The following is a 12,981-nucleotide window of genomic DNA, read 5'->3' as shown; positions in this document are numbered from 1 at the left end:
AGGCCGATTGACTTTAATTTTCTCCTAAAAGGATAAGTCGTTGATTTGTTTTAATTTTTCCTGGGACTTCTTGGTACCTCAGGTAAAAACATTTGCTACGCATCGAAGATGAACGGGTGGCAGTTTCTTTCCCTTAATGCATAACGTACAGAGACTCATTGAAGATGTGTATTTCCCAATGTTGTGTAAGTGTTCAGATGCCAGTGACTGACTGATATTCCTCTCACCCCCCGAGTTTTACTATCCTAATTGTAACTCAAGTTGCCAATTTTGGCAAGGATTTTTTAATCATGAATTTCTGTTGGACTCTTGAGTTCGTCTATTTTTTGTTTTTTGTGATCTGCTCCGAGAAGAGGATGTTTGGTCTTGTTATAGCCCTCGGACTATATACATATCCTCAGATACTCTCTGCTGTACAATTCTCACATCGATATAGAGCCAAGGAATGACGCCCTCATTTAAGTGGGACACATAGACCATTCTTTCTTTACATGCCGGAAACTTACAAGTATTTGGTTCAAAAGTATGTCCATCTCAGATGGGATATTCTTAATAGGGTGAGAGTGATCTCTGATTTGGAACCTCTGGAGTTCATTCACTTTTTATGTTGATTTCTTTGACTCCATGCTTAGATGGAGTAGACCTTTTTATCCAAACTATGATTCTCGGCATATATATGATCTTGCTGATAATCCTTGGCTAGTATGACTGTTCACCCATTACCCAGATTTTCTTTGTACCCTGGCACCAAAGATATTGTCAGGTTGTGTTTTCCCAGGTTTTGGAGATTTTAGATCCATTCACTGAATATTTTGTATGCGACCGTTTTACCTGCTAAGCTTTTATGGCTCAATGGCTGTCTAGAAATTATCTTAGTCAAAAGATTAACCTGGAACTCTCACCTACATAACATCATAACTAAAATTAAAATACAATTACCGGCCACAAGAAGATCCCTGGGAAAGTCTTGGGGACTAAACCTAAAAAAAATACATGTTGGCTAGCTATTGCTCATTGATGTGGTGGACTAAAAATCACCCAAAACAACCTAGCAAAAAATTACAAGATTGCAAATATGCACCACAGGAAGGATACTACCCCGGGAACAAACCTATTAAACCTACCTCTGTTGGAAATATATAAAAAGGAGAAGATAGAAAAACTTATAAACTTATTCCAAAAACAAATCAATGGGATGTGGACTAAACATTATGGGCATTTGTCAATAAGAAGTAAAATCAGACGTCCATTTTTAGAAATACTTTGTTACATACTATAAAGTTTTTACAGAAGACAAAAAGAAATAAATCAGGAGGAGATCAAATATGAATATTTATATGGTAAACAGATTGAAAACCAAATTTTTGAACTTTAGCACTTCATTTTAGAAAACGGATAAGTTTCTTTGCTTGTATGCAATTTCAAGGGGCCGCGGTAGTCGAGTGGTTAAGGCGTCAGACTCTCGGCTAGTAGATCCCGCGGTCGTGGGTTCGGTCCCCACCGTCGCCTCTGGACTTTTTCTGACGCCTAACGCGACCGGTGGACGCAATTGAAAGAAATTGACACAGCACTCATCAATGGAAGGGGCGGGATCGGATCTCAGCGACCCTGAATTTGGTCCCAACTCCCTTCAAAAATGAAGAAAAAAAAACGAGGAAGAAAATATTGTTCTACCATGTCAAGTGTACTTTGGGTGAGTTCTTATGAAGATTTTTCACCTGATCACTCTCCAATATAATCTGCAAGCATTGGGCATATAAGCATAAGTATTAGCATTGGGCCTCCTTCTTAGTTTTCATATAAGGACATCTAAAACCAAATTTTTACAGGAGAGGCAACGTCCTCCTCCCTGTGGGCACCCTCTACCACTACTGCTTCGAATTTTTTTGGAGGCATTAATTTACCTGTCTTATACCCTACCCTAACCCGAACGCTAATTCTACCCAAACGTTAACCTATACGTTAATAGTATCGCAATCTCCGGTAACGGGAAAATTGAAAAACACTTAAAAGTTGTGTAGCCGGGCCAAAAACCCATTAAGCTGATATTTACGCAGTAAAAAGCACATGCTGGGAAAAATACGTTTGACGGGCAGGATGGAAGGTAAATGACAGATACGAAGTCCTGAAATATACAAAAAGAAAACACATTCCACGCTAACAAATCATGATTTTGATTGATCATCATGATTTTCACAGTTTAAGGCGTACTAAAAGAAAAATAACCGACCGGGGCAATAAAAAATTTAACTTTAATGCAAGAAAGAAAATGGGTGAAATCACTACTGAGGATGATGAGAAGCCGAAAGCCGATAGACCGAAATGATCGGAACCATCCAAATTACAGGTTCATCACCCCGCAGACCCCAAGAGAAAACCTCACGATTCAAATTGATCAGGTTTAAGAACGACTTCTCAACTTTAGAAATCCTTTGCCATTATTAAAAAGGAAATCGCCAAGAGGGGAAAAATCGCTAAGACACTACAATCCCAGTTAAGAAGAAGCGTCCCCTGACCTCGCCACACCATCCAGCCTGTTAATTACTTCTAAAGAGAGCCGTTGCTGGCAGCAATTAGCTCTTTCTTCATAACTCAGGAGGATTCTTGACGTCAGGAGCAGGTTTCTTGATTTCTCCACCCCTTCCAGTTCTAAAATGGGATTACGTCTTATCCCTCTTGTTATTCAAATGTGTGCAATAACGTTAATTTAAATCCTTCCTGTCGCGAACAATTTGGGATTACGCGTTGATGCGAAGACGATGTGACGCCGCTGGTATGGTAATTAACATCAGTTCATGTTAGATTGAAGAGATGTTCTTTTTGGCGTGAGTAAACAATTTTGCAAACATTGTAGAGAGAGCGTGCTCGTAACACTTAACTTTTTCATCTCAACCAAGAACTTAGATAAAAAGTAAATTATTTCGAATAATTAATATGGTGAGAGAGAGAGAGAGAGAGAGAGAGAGAGAGAGAGAGAGAGAGAGAGAGTGATGAGGGAGAGAGAGAACAATTACAACTTGTAGAAAACATTGTTTATACATTATAATTAATTAAGGTTTTTAGTTAGGATAAAAAAGTCAATAGCACGAGCGGGATTCGAACCCACGATCTTCGGCTTGATATGCGGTTAGATGGGAAGTTGGTGTCCGAGTGAATCGAGGTCACGATAGCTCAAGTGGTAGAGCAGCGGCGTATCAAGCCGAAGATCGTGGGTTCGAATTCCGCTCGTGCCATTGACTTTTTTATCTCAACTTAAAACTTAATTAATTATAATATATTAATTGGTCAAGCGGACCACGAAATTAGTGTATTGTTTATACATTTCAACTTAGGTCAATCGAGCTTAGCCGTTCAATTTTGTCTTGTAAAATCACCAGACATGACACCTTCAGATTAGCATACATCAGCATGATAATTTATGTAGGATCAGACAAAAATTGTTGGGCGTTAAGTCGGTGTGTCAATGTTACGCTATTATCACTTTTACTGTAATGACTTGAAATTTGTATTGAACTTGATTTTAACCAATTAAATTGTTTATTTTTTATATATATTTTTTTGACTAGGCCTTCCGATATCTAGATCATTTCAGCCCCTAACTAAGTCTATATTCTCTTTACCTTTCAAACACTACATTCATGCAAATAAATACTTTCATACACATAAATACATCCATACAGTACACTCATTCCGTTTGATCGGTGGAGTACTTGATATTCCTCCACCGACGTATACTCTGCTATAGGCCCTCTTCAATCTGGAAAAGTGAACACACCACCGTGTTCGAATTGGAGAAGGTAAACCCGGTTTCCTCGGCTATGACAGCCACATCAGTTATCGCCGACTGCATCCTACCGCCGACCTCCGCCAGATCCTCACCCGAATGGTAGAAGCAGAGGTCGTCGAAAAAGAGCATTGTCTTTACCTGCGGGGGGACGCCGTCAGCGATACCGTTAACCGCCACCAAGAAAAGCGCAACGCTCATCACCGAACCCTTAGGGATACCGTTCTCCTGAACATGCTCCCTAGAGAGCACAGTTCCCAGCCTGACTCGGAACCTACGGTTCACCAGCAAACCCTGGAGGAACCGTGGCAATTTGCCTCTTAGACCGAAATCGTGACATTTCCGTAGAGTCGCGTATCTCCACGTCTATCATACGCCTTCTCGAGGTCGAAGAACACGGCCAGTCTCTGTTCAAGAACGTGTCTTGAAAGTCGCTCTGGAGAAGACATGCATCATCCACCGCAGAGCGATTCCTACAGAATCCCGCCGGATACTGGCTGTAAAGAACTCCGTTTCGTTCATGACGCAGCAAAAACATTTTCAGATTCTGAGTGTCCTTAAAGGACATTTACTTCATTATTTTTACCACGATTTTGGATTCTGTGTAATCAATATTTTTAATATATTATGTTCGTCGAGCAGGCAAAGAAGCATAGAAATAGGAAGATTCTCTGAACAATCGAGAAATAGCATTAAGAGATTTGATGAAACCTGCCGTAGATGGATAAGAACTACGCTAACAAACAGAAAAAGGTTGAGGAGGAGAGAAACTTCGAACTTCTGCCTGTTGGGTTTGCGCTGGCCTGTTAAAGGGTAGTTCTTTTGGACGGCCTGATTTTTGTAATATAAAGCAAAAAGTGCATTTGATTTAAAAAACTGAAAACTTCCGTTACGGTGTTCTTCCCCTGTCAGTGTTCATCACTAAACGGTTTTTTTATTATTTGCTGTCGTACTTGAAAACGAGGTTTTTCAAAAATGAAAACACGTTTTCTTCATTATTGTTCAGTTAAACTTAACTTATTAAACCCATTGATTATCTATTGTTTGATTTGTAATTTATTAGTTTACTTTTTTAATGCGTTTAACATTCTTTCTTTGCAATTAATTAAGGTTTTTAGTTGAGATGAAAAAGTCAATGGCACGAGCGGGATTCGAACCCCCACGATCTTCGGCTTGATACGCCGTTGCTCTACCACTTGCAGTTGAGATGGGAAGTTGTTGTCCGAGTGGATCGAAGTCACGGTAGCTCAAGTGGTAGAGCAGCGGCGTATTTAGACGAAGGTAGTGAGTTCGAATCCCGCTTGTGACACTGACTTTTTTATCTCAACCAAAACCTTGATTAATTGAAAAGAATTTATTTGTTCAAGCGGACCACGAAAACTAGTGAAGTTATATAGAAAGCTGTCCATTACGTTTGATATTAATCATTTGAGAGTTCTCTTATCCATATTCTTTTCAGTCGATTACGTGGTAATTGTGAAGAATTGAGTAATCGTATTTGTGTGTAAAAACAGAAAAAGTTAAGGACATGTTAATTTGAATAAGTAGAACGTAGAAAATATGCCAGTAAGGTTTTTATGCAAAGTTTGTTAAATATATTAATGTTGCGTTGTATCTTATTTATATTTTCTGTGTCTGTCTTTTATTTTTCTTCGGTTCTGGTGGATTTTGGTTGGTTTTATCTCTGTATTTGTAGGTTATTGCGTGTTTACCATTTTTCTTGTTTGTAAGTGTTCTTATTGTGTTTGTAGCCAGTTTTAATATTTTCCTTTGTTACCAGCACTTTTTTTAGCCTCTCTTATATACTTGACTACGGATATTTTGGATGGTTTGAGGTGTATGATGTTAACATTTGTTTTTTTGCATGTGGCCAACTAAAATTTATGATTATACTGATAGCAAACTACTAACGGCCGAAACACGTGGCCAGAAACCAAGTATAGACAGAACAAAAAGATCCAAAATTAATTTTATCGCACTCAAGATGAAAGTTTTGAGACAAAACGTTCAATTATTGATAAATACTAATCTAAATTAATGCAACAATAATAATAATGGGCGGGGCGTCGGTGGCCGCAACGGTTTAGGCGTTGACACGGCGTTCAATACTGTAAGGTGAAGGTCCTGGGTTCGAATCCAGCGGCCCTGCATTCGAACCCAACAAACTTACAAATGGGCTTTTTTCAAAAACAGCGGCACCCCGAGGGTTAATATAACCTCTGGTGTTGCGTACTCTCGTTAAAAAAAAACATAATAATAATTTTATTTGAGAATAGTACAGTAATACAGTAACATAAAACATAAAAAGAGACAAATTTTTAAAGATAAAATAATAAAACAATCTAAAACTTAAGTCATTTAACCAATCTGCACATTTTCGCCTACCACCTGAAATCAGTGCTTGTAACAGTGAACAAAAGTTATAAAAATTAAATAAATGAACATGGAAGATAAATAAGACAAAATAAATAAAATAAAAATAATGAACAGAGAATAATAAAAATAAAATAAAATGCAATCAATTCAAATAAGGATAAAATAAAAATTAAAGAATTCGATAATTATTATAGGATGCCAAATATGCCACAGGGAACGTTCAAATTATAAATTTAAAATTTTTGCAGTAATAAATTTTTTGACATCATAATAAGAATTAAATTTGTTAAAATTAATTTTATCATTGTAAAGAAACATAAAAACAACATTTAATGAAAAATTAAATTAAAAATTAGTATCGATGAATATGATGACTGTTCAATTGTAATGTCTCTGTTGGTTTTTTTTTTGGGGGGGGGGATTTTCAGTCAAAAAGTGACTCGAGGTAACAGTGGTAATATCACTCATCTACATTATACAAAAATTAAATGTATGAAAAATCACAGGTGGAAGCAGTGTTACACAAAACGGTCAAGGTGTGAGGCGAAATATAATTTTAATTTTTAAGAGTGAACCTGGAAAAGACTCCACTCACACGAACAGGATTTATCACAGTAATGGTTTTTTTACTCCTAAAGGTGTTTGTAATATAAAATCAAAAAACTAAATGTATTTGTACGTTGTAGGCGTTTCTCTTGTATACCTTGAGAAAGGAGGTACACCTTCCGAAACGTCGGTGAAATAAATGTAAGTGAATCGAGTGGTGTTACTTTTTGACTGAAAATCACAAAAAAAAACAAAAAAAACAACAGAGACATTAAAATTTAGTGTTCAATTTGGATATACAGATATTAGTAATTACGTTTTGTCTTGTTTGATACTCATTGTTTGATTCAGAAAAAAGGTTATTTTGAAAGACATAAAAACAAGAACATTTAAAAAAATTATTTAAATTTTACAACCTAAAAAATATATAATTTATTGGTGTTGAATCTAAAAGGATAATTTTCAAAAAGAGAGTTTTCCAAAGAGAATTGAAATAATGTAATTATTAGCGGTTTTTAAGGTCTAAAAACAGACACGCTTTTTCAGAAATATGCTCTTCCAGATTATCAATGTTGCGGTTCATCTTTTATCCAATTAAAAAGAAAAACGCTCTTGCGTGACCCTCATCCGACCCGGAGATTTTACATGCAGATTTCAAGGGGGTTTTAACGTGTTGATGAGCATATGATCCGGAGAAAAAGTAACAGGGCGAAGGGGCAGTGCTGCATTGCACCAAACATCCGCTCTAATTATAATCCCTTTAGCCATGAAGGTCCTCTTCCTTCCTTAGATGATTTCGACGTCGCAACCCTAAGGTCACACGGGTCTTTTGGTCTTTTATGACCCGGACAGGAATTAGTTTAAAGTGTACGTTGCGGCTTTTGAAAGGACGTACCCTTTATTTAAGAGCTGGCGCCGGTCGATGATTGCCGCTTGGAAAAGGGTGGCACGTCAAACGAATTGACTGGTATGTATAACATGTACAGAAAAATTAAATTTCACTGCCTAAACAATTTTATAATATAACAAAAAAGGGAGAGTCTAAATTTTCCAGTTAAAACGAAGTTTGATTCAAGCAATCCAGTGAATATACTTATTCTTTATATTTCAAAAAATATCAATCGCGTTCATTTCTAAATGAAACATTTTAACAGTTTAAGATTTGACCTGCCGTACGTCAATAAAAACAAAGATACAAACTTGAATGATAGAATTTTTTATAAAGTTTCAAGTTGATAACACTCGGCCTTAGTGCCACGAATTTAACCGTTAACAGGCCCTTTCAGAATTGCCTGTGACGAAGGAAAGAAATAAAGGTAGAATTGGCTTTTATATCCGGGGACGGGATTTGTAGGACAACAGGGTCTGAAAGCGTGTGTATCGAATCGGGAAAAGTGGTTCACCCTATACTCGGGGGTAATGGGCGACCCGGGCACAACCCCTTGTAAATAATTGGAGTATCGGCCACTCGTTACAACAATTGCTGTTATTATTTTCCCTCGCCCTCTTAAGCAAAAAACAAAATAATAATAAGAAGAACTTCTCGTCTTTCAGGAGATTATTGCGTTTTGCAAAACAATTCGGTAATGATGATTTATTTGTCAAAAAAATAATTGTTTAATTATATTACAATATGATATAATAATTGTATAGAACCTTTTTTAAAAATTATAAAAGTCAGCAAAATTTGGCGTACTTTTATTGAAAGGGCTGGAGGAATAAATTGAAAGAATTCAGTAGTTAATCTTTCAGGAGCGATGTATTATTCTAATTACCAACCCACCTTTACAATAGACAGAACGACAGATGAATTCGGTCGAATTTGATCACTTTTACATCCATCAACGACATAAAGATAGATAGATAGGAAAGAGAAAGGGAGGAAGGGATTAAAAGAGAGATAGATCGATAAACACATAGATAGATAAATAGATAGATAGATAGAGAGAGAGAGAGAAAGAGAGAAAGAGAGAGAGAGCGAAAATAAAAAGAAATACTGTTAGACAGAATGATTACTATTGTTTCATTTGTAGTAGCAGAATTAGGTGGAAGAGGATTATGTAGAAAAGAGAAAGAGAGATAAAAAAAGAGAAGGTGTAAGAGGGTGAGTGGTAAAAAATTAACGAAAGGGAAACAGAGAGATAGAAAGAAAGAGGAAAGGAAAAGAGCGAGATAGGGAGAGAGAGAGAGAGAAAGAGAGTGAGTGAGAAAGGGTGAGTGAGTATGTGTGTGACAGAGTGAGGGAAAAAGAAAGGTGGAGGGAACTGAAAATAGAGGGAGAGGGAGAGTGTGAGAGAGAAGGAAAGGGAAAGGAAGGAAGAGAGAATGGAAGAAAAAGAGAATGAGAGGAAAAAAGAGAGAGAGAGAGAGAAAGGGTGAGTGAGTTTGTGTGAGAGAGAGTGAGGGAAAAAGAAAAGTAGAGGGAACTGAAAATAGAGAGAGAGAGAGAGAGAGGGAGAGTGTGAGGGAGAGGGAGAGTGTGAGAGAGGGAGTGTGAGAGAGAGGGAGTGTGAGAGAGAGGGAGAGTGTGAGAGAGAAAAGGAAAGAGAACGGAAAAAGAACGGAAAGAAGAGAGAATGGAAGAAAAAGAGAGAGTGAGAGGAAAAGAGAGAGAGAAAGAAAGGGTGAGTGAGTTTGTGTGAGAGAGAGTGAGGGCAAAAGAAAGGTAGAGGGAACTGAAAAAAGAGAGAGAGGGAGAGTGTGAGAGAGTGAACTAAAGAGAAAGGAAGGAAGAGAGAATGGAAGAAAAAGAGAGAGGGATAAAGAGAGCGAGAGGAACAAAGGGAGGGCGAGAAAGCGATTAAATATTAAAATATACTACAATTAATTAAGGTTTTTAGTTGAGATAAAAAAGTCAATGGCACGAGCGGGATTCGAACCCACGATCTTCGGCTTGATAAGCCGCTGCTCTACCACTTGAGCTATCGTGACCTCGATCCACTCGGACACCAACTTCCCATCTCAACCACACCTTTTCAATTTTCCCTCCTTCTTGCCATTTTTCAAATGTCGTGTAATCGGATTGGATTCTCGGCGACAAATGAAATGGCCACGGAGAGCTTTAGTGAAGTATACTTCATTTAAATTAATTAAATTCACTAATTTCGAGGTCCGCTTGACCAATTAATATATTACAATTAATTAAGGTTTTTAGTCGATATAAAAAAAGTCAATGGCACGAGCGGGATTCGAACCCACGATCTTCGGCAAGATACGCCACTGCTCTACCACTGAGCTGTCGTGACCTCGATCCACTCGGACACCAACTTCCCATCTCAACCAAACCTTTTGAATTTTCCCTCCTTTTTGCCATTTTTCAAATGTCGTGTTTTTTATTACTTTACTAAAATTACGTTACTAAAAACCTTAATTAATTGTATGATATTAATTGTTCAAGCGGACCACAAAACTAGTGAATTGAAATGTACGTAGACAGAATGCATGATTTTCTTTATATTAGGAGAATTTGGTAGTTGAAGATATTTTTGCAAGACAGAGAGAGAGTGAGAGAGAGTGTGAGGGGGGCGAAAGAAAATAATAAGAAATATAGGGAGACATAGAAACATTCGAAAAAAGAAATAATAAAAATATGGAGAGCAGCACAACATACAAACAAAAAACTGTCATTTTACGTGTTTCAAATTGAATGTTAAGAAAAAGTGAAAATGCATCAGACTTTAAGATAGGAGGGCTAGGGTGAGTGAGAGGAAGAAATGAAGAATTCCATTGATTAGGATACCTCTGACTTTATTGAATAAAGTTTCCTTAAGACAGGCAAAATTGATTGAAATAAGTTTAATTGAATTAGCCCAGAAACTAATATCGAGTCGATAAATCTTCTCAAGGTCGATAATAATTTGTCGACGTATAAATTGTGCTTTATTATAAGTTCATTGGTGGGGCGGATATGGAAGTTTGGAGGTCTTAGGCGCTGGTCCGATTCCTTCCTGGGATAGACCCTAAGAGTGATTGCCAGTCATAACTCCAGCCAAGTTAGACAATATCCCTGTATAATCTACTGGCTATGAAGGCTCGGCAAGAGGCGGACGGAGATGTATCAAGGGAAGCCATAAAACTTAGTCCATGGGCTCGTACGGCCAAGAGGCATGGTGGCATTTGCAAATCATCGGAATGGAACATAAACTCGAGAACCCTCGGAATATAAAAGACCCTGGTGTGCTAACATTCGAAATTTTATTTGTGTTGGATACGAGATGACCAACCAACGTCGTGAAACCTTGGCGAATGAGTAAGGACAGTTTATTTGTTCAACTCGATCATACTTCATGAGATATATAAAATTCTCGAAATACTTTTAAAACTTCAAGGTCCGTCTTTCCTTCTCATATCATTTCCACTCATCCATCCGGCTTTGGTCGATAATTTTTTAACCGAGGACTCTTCAACAAACTTAAGGTGGGTCCAGACTTGCAACAACGTAAAACCAACACGAAACATGGTTATATAACATACGACAAAACAGAACGTAGTCATGATTGGCAACGTACATGCACCAGGACATCCCCGCATAACGCATGTACTAATACTGCACCATACTGTATATCGGTTCTTGTTTCAAATGTGAAAAAGTGCAGAAGCGTAAGAATACGGGGCCCGGGTGCCAAAACTAGATGAGGCCCTTTTTCGGAAAACTTTTGGGGGATCGCGAGCATAACACCCTATGTCAGCTGGTAGATACGCCAGTTTAGGTCAGGTCATATTGCGGCAGCAACTGATCAATGTCTGAAGGTGATGTTCGACCACGAATTCTCAGTGATTAGACCAGTACAATTTGGTATTCAACAAGGGATTATACATTGTCCCATCATGGCGACATCTAAATCATAACCCTATCATTACAAGCTACCTAAATTATTTGATTTCTTCTTAAGGTAGAAGATTCCTGAAGTATGACACCTACAGCTTGATCAATTCCGGTCATTTTGGTTAGCCTATTTTCACTTTTTCTATACGCAAATCCAATGCTACAACAAAATAGTGAATATGCAGGACGAAATGATAGAAAACGACCAACCTTGCTGTAGCTCACCGTACTCCCACAGTACCATTACTGTACCAGTATTTCGTATTAATTCTTAATTTGCTTTTTGTTTAGGAGTGATGAGGTGGCTGTTAGTGGCTACGGTGGTGCTCGGGGCGGGGGCATCGCCGCCCCTGGACGACGACCCGCTTATAATCGAGACTGACAAAGGACGCGTCCGAGGAATAACAATCGCAGCATCCACTGGCAAACTTGTCGACGCTTGGCTTGGGATCCCATATGCACAAAAACCGATCGGTAAGAAGAACGAGTTCTCTCTCAGATTACGGTGGGTGGTGGAACCGTGTAACTATCGATTGTCCGCCTATCCTCGCTGTTTTTCCAGAATCAAATAGGTTTTCGTGCACTGTGCTTTAATATATTAAATTAATATGTAACCTTGGATGTGCACAAAGATATTTATTTACTATTACAAAATCAAAAATTTTTTTATACGAGCAAACTACAAGCAGGCAATGGTGATTTTTGAAAAAGTGCGATAGTAGACGGACGTTAGATAACAAATGTTAACCATGGTATTTGTTTTATTTTGCTCAATTTTATTAAATTCAATAGTTTTATCTATTTTTAAAAATATGCGAATACAATTTTTCTTTTATAGTTATGTATTGCATTACAAGAGACGAAAGTAACGCAAAATTTTAAAGTTATTTTAAAATCAAACGTTTTTTATGAACGATGGCGGTGTTGGAGTATTCAATTTAAAACAAATGAACCCCTAGGTGTTATAAGTATTATTTATTAGCCAATTTATTTTTGTTTAACCGCGAGCCTCATGGCAGCCTAAGTCCTCATTTGCCATTTATTCATAGACTAATCCTTCGAAAACCATCACCCAGATTGTCCCGTTCAATCCGCTATGGAAGGAGGATTTGGTAGGGTAGCAATAGAAGGATTAAACGGTGAAATGGTACGGGAGAAAAAGTGATCCGGCTCACTGCGGAGATTAGCAAACAGCCGTTTAACTCTCTTCCAAGGGGGCGGACCGCTTTTTAAAACTACTCGCCCAATCTCCAGACACCTGATAGTTATTTAAAAAGTTTAAACCAGCTTCTCAACAACTAACTCTCTCAATTATGCGGCTGGAAAAAGGGTGTCCCGCCTGGTTTTGGGCCCCCATCCTCCTTTTTGTTTCCTTCCGCCGGGACAGTTTTTTCCCTCTTAATTCATTTCCCCCCCTCTTTCAAAGCTTGTTCCACTCTGGGAGAATTAT

The 12,981-nt window shown here is 37.9% G+C and overlaps 1 protein-coding gene across 5 annotated transcripts in view; it reads left to right on the top strand.

Moving 5' to 3' along the window:
- Positions 1-12,981, top strand: part of LOC106669386 (acetylcholinesterase-like) — an 81,371-nt gene that overhangs the window by 58,684 nt on the left and 9,706 nt on the right. For 4 of the 5 annotated variants that reach the window (XM_024230005.1, XM_014398844.2, XM_014398846.2 and 1 more), the window contains one exon: positions 11,823-12,005. In XM_024230005.1, the coding sequence (XP_024085773.1) occupies positions 11,828-12,005 (178 nt within the window). In that variant the 5' untranslated portion in view covers positions 11,823-11,827. 5 annotated transcript variants of the gene reach the window in all.

Source organism: Cimex lectularius, unplaced genomic scaffold (assembly GCF_000648675.2).
Source record: "Cimex lectularius strain Harlan isolate CLEC.00 unplaced genomic scaffold, Clec_2.1 scaffold481, whole genome shotgun sequence".
In the NCBI taxonomy this organism is placed as follows: domain Eukaryota; kingdom Metazoa; phylum Arthropoda; class Insecta; order Hemiptera; family Cimicidae; genus Cimex; species Cimex lectularius.
Note: the sequence above shows the minus strand (reverse complement) of the source record. Positions and strands in the feature narration are given on the sequence as shown.